The sequence below is a fragment of the Haliaeetus albicilla genome, chromosome 4, assembly GCF_947461875.1.
Source record: "Haliaeetus albicilla chromosome 4, bHalAlb1.1, whole genome shotgun sequence".
Classification (NCBI taxonomy): Eukaryota; Metazoa; Chordata; class Aves; order Accipitriformes; family Accipitridae; genus Haliaeetus; species Haliaeetus albicilla.
Window position 1 is genome coordinate 16,532,944 of NC_091486.1, and position 17,689 is coordinate 16,550,632.

The window sequence follows — 17,689 nt, forward strand, 5'->3', positions numbered from 1 at the left end:
GACAATACAAAAATGTTAACTGATATGATAACAACAGAGTTAGTTTACTCATTTACATGCATAGCTAATTTGTTACAAGGTACAGCTAACTGGATGCAGCTGTTAACACACTCCATGTCTGGGCTGGACTGACAGCAGGGCAGTGGTGCTGCATCACCAGTGATTTAGGAGAAGTTAGATGGGAAGATTAACAGCTCAGGGCATGCAGCAAAAGAAGTATATGGTAACACGAGAGAACAACAATGTTATTTTGTGGAGGTGTTTCTGATTTTTTTCATGTGAATTCCACATTTTGAATACTTAGGAGGGCAAAACGTCATCATAACCACTGTGAACCACAATGGCTTTATACGTAGATGATATCTGGGTAGTCTATTCAGTAAGATCAGATACCAGCAAAACACTACCATTTTCTTTTTCATTTTATATTTTAGCTGAGATACTCTAAGCTAGATCATTTATATGGGAATGGGGTCCAAATCTCCTAGACATACTTAAGCTCCACTTTCTCTCATTTATTTCTGCACCTACAAAAAGTACATAAATTTATTTAAACTATCAGCAGGTGTATTGGGTATTCTTGGGAAGGTTTTGGTATCGGGGACTCTACGGGGTGGCTTCTGTTTGAAGCTGCCAGAAGCTTCCCCCGTGTCTGACAGAGCCAATGCCAGCCGGCTCCAAGACGGACCCACCGCTGGCCAAGACTGAGCCCATCAGCAACAGTGGTAGCGCCTCTGAGGTAACAGATTTAAGAAGGGGGCAAAAACTGCACAACAGCAGCTGGAGAGAGGAATGAGAGTATGTGAGAGACACAACCCTGCAGACCCCCAGGTCGGTGCAGAAGGAGGGGGAGGAGGTGCTCCAGGCACCGGAGCAGAGATTCCCCTGCAGCCCGTGGTGAAGACCACGGTGAGGCAGGCTGTCCTCCTGCAGTCCAGGGAGGTCCACAGTGGAGCAGATATCCACCTGCAGTCCGTGGAAGACCCCACACCAGAGCAGGTGGATGCCCGAAGGAGGCTGTGACCCCGTGGGAAGCCCTCACTGGAGCAGGGTCCTGGCAGGACCTGTGGACCCATGGAGAGAGGAGCCCACGCTGGAGCAGGTTTTCTGGCAGGACTTGTGACCCAGTGGGGGACCCACACTGGAGCAGTCTGTGCCTGAAGGACTGCACCTCCTGGAATGGACCCATGCTGGAGCAGTTCATGAAGAACTGCAGCCTGTGGGAAGGACTCACATTGGAGAAGTTCATGGAGGACTGTCTCCCGTGGGTGGGACCCCAGGCTGGAGCAGGGGAAGAGTGTGAGGAACCCTGCCCCTGAGGAGGAAGGAGCAGCAGAGACAACGTGTGATGAACTGATCATCACCCCAGCTCCCCATAACCCTGTGCCACTCAGGGGGAGGAGATAGAGAACATCAGGAGTAAAGTTAAGCCTGGGAAGAAGGCAGGGGTGGGGGGAAGCTGTTTTAAGATTCAGAGGTTTTTTTCTCATTATCCTACTCTGATTTGATTGGTAATAAATTTAATTATTATTTTTTTCCCCAAGTTGAGGGTTTTTTGCCTGTGATGGTAAGTGCTGAGTGATCTCTCCCTGTCCTTATCTCGACCTATGAGCCGTTTATTATATTTTCTCTCCCCTGTCCAGCTGAGAAGGGGAGTGAAAGAGCAGCTTTGGTGGGCACCTGGCATCCAGCCAGGGTCAACCCACCACAGCAGGACATTTCAGAGGCTATCTAACAATTATTTTTTGAAGTTAAAAAAAGCAAACAACAGAAGATGATAGCAGGTGAAATTTCAAATGATGGAATGTTGATACAGAGTGTTAATTAACACAGTATTTATTCATGCTACATGGTGCATATAATCAGTTACCCTTACTAAATGCAGATTTGACTGCCCACTATTCCAAAGCATACCAGCACATTTACATGGTAAAGGCAGGGACACTGTCCATTTGTATTTGCTAAGTACAAGAGGGATGGCCTCTGTGATGAGCATGAAATGGTACCAGAATACAAATAGCAAATTTAAATATTCCTAGAAATGTTGCAACTTCCTTTATGCCTGGATCTCAGCAAAGAAGGGTGTTGGTTCTTTCCTTAAGGGGAAGACAAAATTATTGCATGTGATGTAGTTCATCACACCTAATTTTAGCCACAGAATTAATCACCTTCTGGAAACCTGTATCTCCTCCTTTGTCTCTGGAGGGAACGCAGAAGACTCAAACAGACTATGTGACTAATATCTCAATCACTGAAGTTACATAAAATGACACTAACCCCTTATCTTTAAAAAGTTTCTTCAATAGACTGCCTCATTGTAGAGTCTAATTAGGAAATTTAACTTGAGTGATGTGGTAGAGGAATTGTCCATTTATGAATATTTATAGGCAGCCTTCAGTAATCAGGAAAATCTTTAAGCATGCTTTCAATTGGAAAGAGACCTAAGTATGTGCTTAAAATTAAGAGCATGCTTTGTGTTTTCTTAAATCAAGGTAGCCATAAGGGCATTCTTCAGTGCTTTCCTAATATGGGTTTGAGCTCCCAGAGACGAACCAGCAGTGTAGCACCAGTGTTCCACAGAATTGCTCCAGCTCTTATTTAAGTGTTTGAAAACAACTGACAAGATCCAGTGCTTCTAGAAACTTCCGAACCAAGATCTTTCCCAAAACTTCCTGATCTAAACCAATTCCTTTCATGAACTCTCCCTTTCACATCCTTTCAGCCTGACTTCACAAGCCAAAATTCACATTAATTTACCTGGTAGAGAAAAGATATGTTTAGATTATTCAGATATTTTTCCTGTAGTTATGTTTATTGTCCTGACTTATAACTTCCCGGGCAGCTCTTTGATTTAATAAGGAAGAAAACTATATCTAAATAAAGCATTGCGGATTTCATGGTATGTATATATTAGTAGAGTTTGCTTGCAGCTCACTACAAGGAGTAATCTCTACATACTCTCTTTCAGCATCTTGCCTTTTCTTTGCAGTTTAATGCCTACCATGTCCAACAGGAACACAGGGATGATAAAAAGTAGATCTGTGGGAATGTTGCAGAATCAACAGCTGAAATTTTCAACCATGTTCATACATGCCCTTTAAATAAAGTTCAAGGAAGTCTGTGACATTGTATCCAGAGTGAAACATTTGGACTCTGCATTAAAACAAAACAAAACTCATTGTATAATTTAGTCAGCAAAAACATTCATTGTGTGTCCCAGTGCCTGATTAGTTGTGAGTGGGTCTTGTAAGCTGTTGCAGTTGGGCTTGTTGCCATTCCAGCATGTGCATTTCGAGAGTTTTTTGCTTTGTTTTGTTTTTTGCAGCTGTATATTCTTCTCCTACTGAATGTCAAAAATCTTGAAGTACTGCCAATCAGATACAGCTGAATTGCCTTTGCTGCAGTAAAAAAAAGATCAGCGTGCAATTTATTATTAGAATAGACCATTCTAAATTTTTACTCCCTTCACAGCAGACAGCTATATCCATTTTTGTATAAAAAAACTTACTTAGCAAAAATAAAAGGAACAGCAGATTAGCTGGTTTTAAGACCATATCCTATTTTAGCTGGACTCACTGGGGGGTGGACCTCAAGGACAGCCACATCCAGTGCATCTAGTTGTACTTGGGGTACTCTTTCTCTCCTACTCCCTGTACAAAGCTTGTAAAACAAATTTATTATCAGCAGCTTAGGAACCTCACTTCAGTGAGAATAATATTTTACTATTCAAGAGAACTACAAACTACCCATTAAGCAAGGGTGGGTGAATTTCCTTTAAAATTAAAAGGAAAAATAAGGCACCTGCTTGTGTCTCACTAAAAGACAGTGGGGAATCGCATGTCTAATGTTTGCGTTTGGCTTTGAGAGTCCTCCCTGGAGCTCAACCGAGCTTTGTGCTCGGTTTTACAGTCACTTTCTCATCTGCTTAATTCCCGTGAATAGTCTTTTGAAAGCAATGGGAGGAACTGTCTGCAGGATGTTAGTAAATCCAGTCACATGACTGCATGTGTTCATATGGCAGGGGTCAAAAGCCATGGGTTTTTTATCTTAGAGAACACCAGTGATCAGATAAGGAAAAATTATTTCTACTGTAGCTGTAAGTTTACACCAGGATTTTAGCCAGGGCTCCCTGGATCCTATGCCTATTGATTTAGGAATTGTTTAGAATAAGATTTAAAACAAAACCAAACAAACAAACAAACAAAAAACCCCAAACCACCAAACAAAAAAAACCAAAACCAACACTACCAGCATAAAAGTATTAATGGCTTTGGGAGCTCCCAAACTTAATTTTTGTAGTCCTAAGGGATGCCCTGCATGCAGGATATGGTCACCACTTGCCACTTTGGGAATGGTCTCCAAGAGCCTAAGGATTTGCAAACACTACAGCCAGGGATCAGAGGAGAACACACCCTGAGGGCGCCCGGGAGGACCCAGATCCGTGCTAACTGCTTGTAAGCCCTTTCTTCCCACTGCAGTGCTGAGTTATTGGTGCGATTCTAATGCACTCCATTAGGATTGCTGACTACATCTTCTAGGTATTTAATTAATCACTTAACAAAGGAAGCAACTTGACTAAGTCAGTAAACACAAACATTTTCCTGATTGCTCAGACAAGTTGCAGAATGAAAGAAAAAACTATGTGAGTTTAAGGTTGTTTTAAAATAAGAACAACTAAAATCACATGACTCATGAGAAAAATGAAGTTCAAGCCTCCCTTGGGCTAGGAATTTTGTGGAGCTATTTTTAAAGCAGTGATAGGAGCAGTGCTAAGCGGCAGGGTCTTGGGGTCATCACACACGTCCTCATGGTGCCCTAGTTTCATTCAATGTAACTTTGCCTTTATCACATGCCAGCTTTGTGCTCGGATAGTGGGTTGAAACACTAAACTCTGCACTGAAGTACCTCTGATCTTATAATTGATCCAAGGCTATGGAAAGCAGTCTGATAACCAAAGTGAAGACTGTTACAACATCAATACGCTGAGGAAGCTATCTAGCGCAGTTATTATAAAGCGTGCTTGTAAAAATTACCAGGACAGCATTAATTTGGTAGGATAAGTACCTTTGAGTAAATTGAGCCTGCAATCCTGCATAGACACTGCCAGTTATGGATTGACCAGAGGTACAGAAGAGCAGCAAGAGCTTTTTGCTTTTGCACTTATAGAAGAAAGTAGTCTTAATCTGATACCTTTTTCTCCAGAGAGGGTAGTACGTGCAAGTTAAAAATGAGAGCAAATGCCTCAGTGTTATTATATTTCAGGAAATATCATCTGCCAGTCTGACTGTGTCTGGCTGGCTCTGTGTTGCTGCAATGTGGGAAGCAGACTCAGGAATGGATTAAAGCACACACACTTATCCAACACCTTTGTTGGACATACCCCAGCTACTGCTTTGGTCAAAGCATGCACACTGTGATTAGAAAGATCTCAACTTTGGATATGTCCCACCCATGCCTGATCCATGCAGACTAGAAAGGGTAGAAAGGAGGCTGAAGCCTCCCTGAAAGGGAGCTTAGGATCCAACCTCCCAGAGAGCTCAGGCTGAGACGAGCCCATAGTTCATGTTACACGAGGACAGTCCAGGTGATGGACAAGCAAACTCTGAGAGGATTTTGAACTCACAACCAGGCAAGGACCGCTTCAGCTGCTGCTGCATCCTCTCCTCAAAGGTCCAGGTGGTGGATCCAAACACCCTCTCTGAGGCTGGGAGGCTGCGCAGGGTGGGCAATGAAGGATATTGCTGAGAGTTTTCCACTCAGCCTCTTTCAGTCTTGCCACAGTTTTTACAGGCTAGATTACAGATTTTGCATTATGTTTTGTTGTGGAAATCCAGAGAAGACAGGGATTTCTAGTCTGATGTCCTGTTGTTGTCAGGCATAACTTCCTGAAGAGACATTTTTTTCCTTTAGCTTATTTATTTATTTTCCTTCGAGTGCAGCCTAAACCCTCCCTTCCTGTTGGGAACAACAGCTGCAGCACGCGGAATCAGCTTGCCAAGCCTGAACGACTGTGAAATATCATTTATCTTGGAGCAAGATAGTATCAAAGAGAACAACCGTGTGGGCCTGACTATGAATTCATTACATAGCTGTGCTTAGGAGGAGTAGGATAAGTTGCAGTATCAGAGGCAAAAGAGGTCCCACTTCTGAGCTAACACTCTTGGACCTGAAAGGACTGTCACATCTGAAAGTACTACCGAGACAAAAAGGGAATTTGGGTTTCCTCTCTTAGAAAACCACTGTGAGCTTCCAAAGGTTGGAGATAGATAAAAAAGTATCCACCAGGGCTTGAAACCGATACTTCTTCTGTAGGTTAATGGGAACATCGTGGCCCCAGAAGAACAAGTAATTGGCTGATGAAAGCCACACAGCTGACACACACACTTCCCAGCATACCTGCATTATTCCACAGATCAGGTGGGTCCTGTATGAATGCCACAGCCCTTAGATAAAAAATGCTTTCAGCTACCCTTCTGCTATCTTCACCTTCTCTCCTTTTTGGGGGGCTTTTTTGCCAGAAGCAACCACTGTATTTAAAGTTTAGGAGGGAGTTCAGACAAGATAGAAATTAATGATTAATCATATATTTTCCTCACCACCACTCCACTCCACTCCCGTCTTTTGCTCTGGGTTCCTTTGGTGCCTCCTGTCCCCCAGGGGCAGTCGGCTGAGGGTCGGGGCAGGCAGAGAACATTGGGCTGCTTTTTGTTTTGCACCGCGGTCTCAGGCTCCTCCGGAAGCGTGCGGGGCTGCATGGAGTTGTCGTGCTCACTTCCTTTCTCAACTTCACATATTTCCCATTACTGATGAGTGGGAAAGGTCAGGGAGAATGTCTTTAATGGCCTGCTTGAGGGCAAGCAACAGCCATGGGAAATAGCGCTCTGATTTCCTGGGAATCCCAGTCTATTCAATAAGCAAAGAAAGAAGTCCTAAGAAAAGTGAAGATACCAAGGTGTTAAAGGGCACTTTCCCATGTGAGCTTGGTTCTGCCACAATTCTCTTATGTAAGCTTGGGTATAACTCTCCCAGCGATTTTGGTGATAGCAGAGTAGCCTTAATAAGAACAAAGAAGGCAGATGCAGGACGTGTTGCACAGATGCGAAGGGGTTAAGCACTAGGAGCTAACGGGGCTCTGTTTAGGGCAGCCCGCTTGGGTGTGTGTATGCCATTTTGAGTAGTCTGCCACAAAACTCCTGGGAAGGGTCTAGAGCACTGGCACTAACATAATGAAGGCATCAACACCTTCCGTCCCCCAGTTCAGCTGCAGCGGCTGATAAGTCTTTTCTCAACAGCAGTTCTGAAATTTCTCAGGGATCAGGATGATGAAAGATTTAAATGTAATAACTTCGCATGACAACAACTCTCATGCCCCAGGACAGAAAGCCCCAATTTTACCTGTGCACATTGTGCTTCAAATATAGAAGAAGAAGTAATAGATAACATGCCCATCAGTATTTTCATAGAGAAGCTGTCTGGTGTAAATCAAAGCTGTGCTATAGAGTTGAAGCCAGTGGAGCAACGTCAGGAGTTTTTGCTATTATTTTTCCCTCTTTGTTTTGTGCTTTGCTTTGCTCTGTCTATCACTAAATGTTCCAGGGCTCTCTACCATGAGCCCAGAGTGTGGAAAATGCTGACCAAAGTCATTTACTGTATCCGTGCTCACAAACAAGCTGTTATTTGTCATTGGCATGTAAATAAGTCACTGTTCTTTCCATCCTATAGCTGTTAAATAAATACTGTGAACCAAGTTCGCAGCATTGATTTCTTGTAGGAGGTCACTGAGATGATTTCACAGAAATATCCTGCGACAGTTTTGCAAAACAGGATGAGTCTCAGCCTGAATTTCATGACTCTGTTTTTTTCCACTTCCATTCCAACGGTTACTGTGTTTTTGCTGTCACAGGCCTGTGGTTAATTTATCCTGACTCAAAGGGACCAGGGAAATGGAAACTTTGTCCACTCTTCTTAGTGTCTGAGACATATGCATTATAAATTACTTGTATTTTGGTATGACCTAGAAGTCCTAGCCCATGTCAACCGCAGCCTGACTGTGTATGCACACTTACAACAACTACATACCGCTGATTGCAGTATAGCATGCAGATAGCCAAACAGATAGCTTTAAATGCTAGTAATATAAATGAGGGAGCTGGTAGCCTAGTCCAGGCTGAAAAACTTGCTGCAGAGTATGAGTACATTAACCCATGCAGACCAATAAATATATCCTATTTATAAACAATGCCTGCCTGCAGAGTAAAATAAAAATACCAAGACTGGGAGGAAGTCAGTTGTATCATCTTTATTCTACAGATGGCAAACTGAGGCAGAGATTAAAAGCTTTGCCCAAGGTGCCATAAGAAGCCTGTGTCGGAGCCAGGACTGGAGTTACCTGTGCCACAGCCACAGGTTCCTCCTTGTTCTGAGCACAGTGTAGATTCATGCTATACGCTGACGTAACTACTCTGAACCAGTAAATGTCATTATCAATTTTCACCTTTTAAAAGGACAGAATCAGTTACACTGTGAGTGTTAAGGATGTTGCTGGGCAATGAAAATTGAAAGCCCTACTTTTAATCTCACCCACTGATGATAGGCGTTTTGGGAATGGAGTCAGCAGCAAGTTTTGCACTTAAAAGAAATAATATCAACAGTGGTGGGTAGCGGTTTGGGAAGCGAATCAAATAGGTGTGTCTAGATTTGGCTAAGAATGAAAAGAGTGTTTTCTTTCTGCTGGTTGCTGGCTAGTAAAAGCAAAGGGGTGGAATACATCCAACTTGCAAAACTTGAATACAGTTACTGCTATCTGCAAATGGGTGCCCCTCCCCGCTCATGTGAGCTACACAGGCAAAAGAGAATGACACATGTGCTGTTTCCTTTTCCAGTTGTAAAGGGGTCAGGAGACAGGCAAGGAGAGCCCGAACAAGAGGAGCATTTTCCAGGGCTCTTCCAGCTGTTCTGTTCAATCCCGCCGTCGGTTCTGAGCAGGGAAGAGAGACTGTCAACACAAATAAGGCATTTTTCAAAGGCGTAAATTATGAGTTACCAAAACAATGCGACATCTCAGCCACGTGAGTACCCTTATCCCCCCCCTCCTTACAATAAGAGTGGATTTATCAGTCTGCCGCTTAAGGAAAAGATTGTCTAATGCGTTTCATATGAAAAAAAAAAAAAAAAAAGAAAAGAAAAAAAGAAATCCGGAGACTAACCCTGAAGAAAAAAAGTTGTGATGAAACTGTTTTTCTCTTTTATTCTTTGTGTTTGTGTGCGCGCATGTGTGTGAAGAACTGAAACGGGCTCTTCAAACTCTGGCTCCTGAAAAGGACTGAGCAAAGTTAGTAATATTTCCGCCTAAACCCTGGCTTAGAAAAGTTTCATTTGAGTGTTTTTCCCTCCCCCTGCCTTCAGGAATGAAAATATGGAGCATTTCGAAAGCGTACTGACGCTTTTCTAAGATATTAATGGTGCTGCCCAACTTGTGTTTAGAGTCTCAAGCTGTCTGTGTGTAATACGAGACGCAAGCCACAAACTGACAGTCTATATTTAAAGCCACAATGCGTTTCTGCTCCTGGAAATTTAGAAACATGGGTTTAAGGACAAGCAAATTAGTTCCTCAGCAAGAAAGGGTACGGGAGGGCAAGTCCTCTGGTGGCGTAACTCTGCATATTTCAGTAAATTTGAAAAGAGAGAATTTGGCCCGAACAGTCAAGTGAGCACAGAGGCTCAGCTGCAACATGGTAGCGTTCATTCTGGGACAGTATTAAAAAGAAAGCGGAGGGGAAGGGGATGGATTCTGATTTGATAAGCTGAGAAAAGTCAATGGGAAAACTCCGAGTTTTCAGTGCTGCAATAGCTCCATATCTCTTTTATGGCTTTAGTATAAGCTTTCCTGTTTTAATTCAAGACAGTAGTTTTGTAACATTTTTAATAAACAAACTGCCAATAGCAGAATTGTTTATCATACCAAGGTATCAATAATGAAGGCAGAAAGTATAGACAGCACTGCTGGGTGCTGCCTGCAGTTCAGGATTTCATCCAGAGATTGCTGTAAGAATATTTGTTCTGTATGGATGTTGACACTGACGATGTTTCCCAAGCTTTGAATGAGGCAGGGTGATCCAGCAGAAATGACACAGTGAGCAGCATCTCTGGAATCCCGACCAGAAATTTCTATTTACCCTTTAGTCATTTTTGCAAGTTCTAACCAACAAGAAAAATTAGATGCTAGCTTATATTATATTATATTTATTATATTATATTATTCTATTCAGCAGTTTGGAATATTATAGCTTGTTTTCTATTTTTTCTGTTACAGCTTGGTTTCTATTACTGATAGGAAAGAAACATGCAAGCTAATTCAGGATTCTGAGAGTTTGAGTTTGGAAAAGCTTGATAAATTACTGACATTGGTGCTCTCCAAGCATGTGCAGGAGGGTAGTTGTGACTCCTTGAGGTGCATTTTTCTCATTGTGCAATATCAACAAGGGTCCAAACACAGCTTTGTATCTTTAGTGACAGGCTTGGCCAGGTATCAAGTCCGGGACCAGCTCTACAGTCCTGAATACATTACGAATCACTTCTCCAACAGACCCAGGCTGTCAGAGGACCCCACAGAAGGCCCTAGGGTGGATTTGGATGAGCAGTTAGGACCCCGTGGGGCCTTTGTCTGTACATAATGAAAAAAGGCTGATGCATCAGGTTGTCTTGTTTTTTTGCAAAATCTAGGCAGGAATTCTCAGCTTGAATAATTTTAAGATCATATGATTGCCAGTGAAAATAAATGGCTTGCAATCTAGCTAGAAGAAGTATTCTGACTGAAAAATAATGACTATCTATTCTTTATTTGCCCTCATAATTTCCCTTACTGATTCAGACAGGATGTTCCTGTATTTTGTTTCAGTCTGTCTTTGGTTTCTTTTTTTTTAAATTATGTGGATCAAATTTACAGATTAATAACAAAATTAAATCAGAGGGAAGTCTGATAGTACTATATTCCTGTATATTGCAAGTTTGGTGCATTGTTTTTATAATGGTTGAGGTTTGGGGAGAAGGTCTTGGGGAAAAGGATCTTGTTTCTTAGTAAAATCCCAGCAATTTTTGCAAGAAACAAGATGTTGAAAGATCAGTGTATTGACAGGCACTGCACAGCATGGACAGCAGATGTTTGCCAGAGAAGCAGAGTAATTGAGAAAACAAATTTGTTTCGTAACCATAGTGAAAATCTTTGAAATGGGTGTGAAAATGCATAAAGAATCAGCAAAAACTTTTGACTATACTGAACATATTAATTCTTTGCTGAGTACCTGCAGGTGAGACCACAGAGCAGCTGCCTACTGATGTAAACTGAACAGTGTTAAGTTACTTAATTGCTCATGTTCTTTGCTTATCTCCTTGTATTCGCTCGCGGCTGATAAGGAATTTTTATTCATTCTATAAATACAGTATGATCCTGACAATCCAGGTGGGATCAGACTACTGTTTCAGATTTAAAATATTCAACTCTGTGAACCCTGCAAATGTATTCTGCCTCTATACAGGGATGCCACACCATCTAACCTTGGGCACTTCCCATGCCCAGCTCAGATATCCCAATGCTTTGAGTGGGCTCTCTGTATACTCAACAGAGAGGCAAAGGAGCCAGTAATTCAGCCTGTTGATGTTAGGCAGTGTGTGTATATTTACTCCATAGTTCATTGTTAATGGACATTTGTGTGTGGCTGGAATAAAATGGAATACCCAAGTGAAGAAGTCTGCTACGAAGTCAAAAATAGAGTTGGGCTTGAATTTCGTTGGCTTGGATCCAACACAATACTGTGCTGTGAATGTATTTCCAGTTTCTTTTTTTTTTTCCTTCCTCTTCTTCTTATGATATAAAAGGGGCCTAGCCTGACTGCAGGAATGTGAACTTCCTGATTTTTAAATGCACCACTTTTAAATGCATCATCTTTTGGTGATGCATTTGCTTCCTCCCATCTCTGCTCAGATGCACAGGCAGTAGCTGCCTGATGTTACTAAATCTGAGGAATTCCACAGGTTTGGCAATCTCTGTTCAGACTGCAGCTTTTGCTTTCTTCCTTTTAGACTGCAGTGACCCAGTTCCAAGGCAATGGGACAGCTCAAATGAGGTGAAGGACTCATGCAAATAAACGTCACAGGGTTGAAGGTTCAGTCTGGGGAGGCAGTGATCTATGCAAAGCCATCTTTGGGGGTCAAAGTGTTTATCCCATCGGAGAAGGTGCTCTGCACCTCACAGGATTTAATCGGTACTTAGCATGCTGGGAATGTTTTATTTGAGGCCTCCTGTACTCCAAATACCAGCTGCCAAAGGAATTAGTGGTTAAGGAGAGCAGTTTGCAGAGGCTCCTCTTCCTCATCACCTATCAGCAGATAAGGTCTTCCTTCTGGGTGGGTAGGGAAGCAGCGCGGTCTGCGCTGCGTGGAAGAATTGGCCCAAAAGGAAACCAGGAGGCAAGACCGGACCCCAGGCCGTGCCCCAGCTGCAGAGAGAGGGAGAGGGTCAGGAACAGGGCAAAGCAAAGCAAGCCTTGGGAGCTGTATGCTTCCCACCCGCGTTGCCAGCTGTAGTTCAGCAGTAGCCCAGGTGCAAGCCCTGCGCTCGGGGGAGCACACCCTGGGGCTGCCTCCATCCTGCGAGCGGGAGATCTCAGCTCCGTCGTGCCCAGCTTCTCCACCTGCCGCAACGACAGCTACGGCTTCTGGCAAAAAGAGTCCAGTGTGTGTGGGCTGTCCCCTCCAGAGAGGCTGAGAGCTTGGCAAATGTGGCCCCCGATAAAGGCAAACTGACTTACAGTTGTGAATGGCGAGTCTGGTTCTGAGAACAGCCTTGCCCTATCTTTAACTCATTATGAGAAATATTTGGGGGCTGCAGACTGGCCCTTTAAATGTTCCTGGAGCAATACCACTTATCTTTCACACAGGGCCTGTGAAAAGCCGCAAATGATCCCCGTAGACTTTTAATCATGTTATTCACTGCCTTGGCAATAGATTTGATTTCATAGCCCTTAATCAACAGAAGCACTTGTCTGTGACAGTAACTAATAAACAAAAATGGATGCTATTGATTATGAAAATTTTGGTCTTCACTGGTAAACCTGTGAGTGTTTATAAGCAAGAAAACCTATAGATTATAATAACCTCTCATTTTTAGCACAGAAGTCTCAAAACGTGTCCCACAAGCATTTATGTAAATTGAATGCCTCTGCTTGTATATTTGTCCCCTACCACTGTGCGTATGAATTGAAAAATTTGGCTTTATACCCCAGGGCTCTCCCCAACACCCTTATTGCCTGAGATGTTGATGTGAAACTCTGCAAATTAAAAGGCTCAGAATGTACCTGAAATTCCAGTAATTAACAGCAGAAATGTTGGCAAACTGCTAAGCTGGAGGGAATGGGGGAGATGTCCACCCAAATAGGAGTCTGCTTTTTTAAAATACACAGTTCTAAGCATTTCTGGGCACTGCTTTTCACAAAAAAAAAAAGGGGGGGGGAGGAAAAAAAAGCCAATGATTTACACAGTAGATGTTAAAAATTCAGGTTATGACTGGTTATGTGCTTAAGCCTATTAGTATTACAGAATTGTACGGTGTCTGCATCTCATTGCTGATACTGCTGCACCTTTCTTTCCAGGCTCTTGTGGAATATACCCTGTATCCATCACTGTTCAAATGACTGAGTCCAATCAGCAAAGCCTTTTGTGAAACAGGCTTTCAGGACTGCATTCTCTAATGAAAGTCTGTTTGTGTGTCTGCTCTGTGGAGTGCCTGTCTCTATTGTTGGAGAGGGATTAGTATTCCTATAGCAGAGAGAAATTCAAGCCAACAGCAGGATCTGATTGTGCTAGGTGCTGTACAGGCACCCTTTCTTCAAAAGGCTGGTAGACTACATAGAGAGGACAGATTACAGGTAGGAGAGAAATGACTGCTTTCCAGGGGCACTGCTGGAGAGGCAGCTTTTGACTATGGGAAGGCATTTATAGCAGCCAGGAGGTAGGAGTTAGTATTGATTCCAGTAGATCCACTGGGGCAACAGCTCTTTGCTTCCCACTCTCTAATTTTGTAATGCATGCTTAGGAAAAAAACATAGCTCAGAAATCATTTAGCAATTGGCTTATTGGCTTCCCACAGGGAGATCAAAAATCTTTTAAACACGGCGTTTGGCACTGGTGGGATCTTTGTTTACATTTTTTTTGTTTCACGTCCAAGTTGTGATAGGAAATGCTTGAAAAATTGGGGGACACCCAGATGCCACAGTGACAAGAGTACATGAACACCTGAGCTGGGCAAGTATGTGGACAGCTGGCAGACTGCTTTTTACTTACTTCTGAAAGACTTAAGTTTCTAAGTCAAATGAATTTGACAGTGTTACCCCAGTAATGAGTTGATGAAAAATTCACCAGCTGCTAAGCATTCTGAAAAACTACTTGGCCAATGAAGAAAACTGGCACTTGGAGAAATCAGGTTTGGTTTGCCAACAATTTATGAACACGAATAGAGAAAAGGACTGTCTTCTCTAGATAATTTATTTGTAACCCATAACTCAACTGCATCAAGTAACGATACTGCAACGTTATAACAACAGACATGCAGCTCATAATTTGTAGCTGAAATAAGACCTGTACTCCTCCGTTTCTCCAAGAGTCAGCATGATCTAATTCACACCAGATTCCTATCTCTTCAGTGTTAGCATGGAAATCAAATGCACTGTCTGTGCTATGCTGCTCCCTTATTGCAGATGTACCTTGCACGTGTAGTTTCACCAATGAGACATCTGGCTAAGTGATTTTCCTCTTAATTAATCTTCTCATCTGCAAAGGAGGCCAGTTTCTCATATCTTCTTCTCTTCTGACATATGTTTCACCACAGGGTTCTTCCTGATGAAGCAGAAAACTTCGCTTAAAATCTCAATGGGTTAAACTTGTTCTACTGCATTGAAGTTTTAAAGTGATTTTTTTTCTCCTTCCCTCTGCCTCTCTTTTTCATCTTAGAAAAAAAAAAAATAATCAGTTATTTCATGAGGGTCTGCCTCTTTCTTCTTCAGATAAGCCCTGAAATAGAGTTAAGCTTTTTATCAGTAAGTTGCAGGGGGGCCTTTGAACACACCCTGAGACAGCTCCATGTTATCATGAGTGATAAATGCCTATTTTACTGGGGACTGCATGTTTAAAATGTGTAGTTTTATGAGGCGGTCCACATTATAAAGAGCATGTGTGACAAGGTCACAGCAATGCAGAATCAGACATCAAGTCTTTACGTATGTGTGGGTGTTTAAATTTGCAAACAGAGACTATCTTAGTAAGATCAAAAATGGATTTAAATTCTTTATATATGTACATATATACACACACAGAGTGTTTGTATATATAATATACTGTATAACTGTATGCATATATAATATACCATATATCTGTATGCATACATATGCACAGACATACTTATATATACACACACACCACACTTTTCGCTACTTAAATGCCTTTTCACTAGTCAGACTTCTGGATATGGAGAGGTTTATTTCCCTGACCACATCTCTATTCACAGACCAATACCCACAAGCTCATGTTTCCCTTATTATATGATAGATAACTTCAAAAGTAGGAGAAAAAATGACTAGATTTTTGAAGGCTTAGCAGAGGCATAAACTCAGTAACAAGAAAGAAAGCAAGAGGATGGTTTGGGCTACATATGAGAAGTTGGAAAACATTACAAAATACCCTTTTTATATGATATAGTAAAACATTAGCAAAACGGCCTTATGCAAGCTATCCTTTGCAGATGCCAGATTCAGGTGTCTCTGCTGACTCTATAAACAGTCAGAGCCTAGAAGCTTGCCATGGTATAGACACTGAATCACTCCATGTTTTAAATTTAAGCATCTACAGTATTTGCCTGAATCCATCTTGGAGACTATTACAGGATCGATGTCTACATAAGCAAAGATCTAGAGAAAAGCAATGATAATGGCTTAAGAAACAAGGAGGAAGCAGATGTTCCATATGTATCAAGCTACTTAAAAGGGGAGAACCCAGATGAGGAAAAGACCAAGTCTGCGCTCTTCTTCAGGCAGTGAATGGTGCAAGTTTAAACCTCAAGCAGGCAGGAGATTTGGTCAGGTTTATGTTCCTTTAGTAGCTCATCTGTGCTGGGAGAATTTGGTAGTTGCATCTTCAGGACAGTTTTCTAGAAAAACTGATTATTTTGGCATATTCATGCTGAAATAAAAGTTATTCTTTAAAAAATAACTACCCTCCTTTGGAAACAGAATACTTATTCAAGAATCAATTCAATCATATTGTGTAATTCTGTGTCTACCTCAAACAGTTACGGAAAAATTAATTTATACTGGAATGACCTTCATAGAATTGTTACTCCAGGTTAACCTGATCCTTTTGTGTAGGCAAATTTGTTCTCTGTGTACAAGAAAAATAAGCTTGTTTCTTTGAAAAAGCATTCTTGCTAAGACAAAAGCAAGATGCTTCTCATCTGCTAATTGGATGTTTCAAAAATTTCAGTCGCTTAACAAGGGATGAAAAAGCAGCTCCTGAAGATCAACTTTAGCTAAACCAAATAATCCTTAGGTAAAACAAATAGCCTGCAAATCACCTAACCATAGGTGATTAAAGAGTTACATGTATGAATGAGTAGAGGGGAAAAAATATTTCTAGTGGATTGTGAAGAGTTACTGTAAAAATGTGGTCATCCAGGAATTCAGGAAACTTGTGTGCGTTTTCAAAAATTATGAAGTATGTTTAAAATGGCACTCTGGCTTTTTATATTTTGTTTCTATCTTCTGGGATCTATATAGGAATATTGTTGAATACTGCTTTCAAGGTTTTCTTAGCATATATTAGGGATAGAAATTTACCAATTTATTATGAAATTACATTTTCACTAAAGTCTGTTATCCTGAGGCATTAATAACCAGCACTCATGAGCTAGCAGAGGTTGGTCTTCTAACTATTGATGGTTCATTCAAGTGTCACAAGCACAGTCCCTGTCCTATCCAATAGAGAGAGCAGAAAATTAAATTCTTGGTGTATCTATCTGTGATGCAAGAATGCTCTCAGAGAGCAGACCAGTCTCTATCATTACCTCTCTCTCACACATGCACTCTCAAGTTGTCTAGTTCAGATATCCTCTGCACCTCCTAACCCTTCCTGTCTGTCCCTTTCTCAGCCCACAGGTAGATGCTTATATCTCAACACAGGAGAGACACACAGGTCCCAGTTGTTAAATGCCATTTCCTCCCTTCTTTCAAGGACCTTCCACGGTCCTGGCAGTGGGAAGGAAGAAAAGCACAGGCAAGGAAGACATAAATCTTCCCCTGTCATCCTGTGGGCTGAGGCCTTGTTTCCTTTGGGAGTCACCCCCTCTTCCATCTCCCTCTCTCTCCTCTTCTCCATTGGTTTCTCTTTGCTCCCTCATCCTCACAGCTTGCTATGAAACACCACCTCCCTCCTCCAGATCTTTCCTGTCATCACACAGGAATTTTTATTTACAACCTGGGACATAGTTTTACATCCTGGATCACACGATTGGGAGAGATTATTATTGTCTGTCTCTCTTGAATTTCCATAATTACATCAGTGGACTTTGATTTTTGGACTCTATTTCATAGAAATCCAATTTTTCCCTCACTGAATTCTTTGGGACTTTTTTATTTTAAAGAAGCCT

General features: G+C 41.9%; 1 protein-coding gene across 1 annotated transcript in view; it reads left to right on the forward strand.

Moving 5' to 3' along the window:
• Nucleotides 1-8,861: 8,861 nt before the first annotated feature.
• GYPC (glycophorin C (Gerbich blood group)) overlaps nucleotides 8,862-17,689 on the forward strand; it is a 35,407-nt gene continuing 26,579 nt past the window's right edge. The window contains exon 1 of the mRNA XM_009918476.2: nucleotides 8,862-9,068. Coding sequence (XP_009916778.1) covers nucleotides 9,035-9,068 — 34 coding nt within the window. The 5' untranslated portion in view covers nucleotides 8,862-9,034. The remainder of the gene's footprint in view (nucleotides 9,069-17,689) is intronic.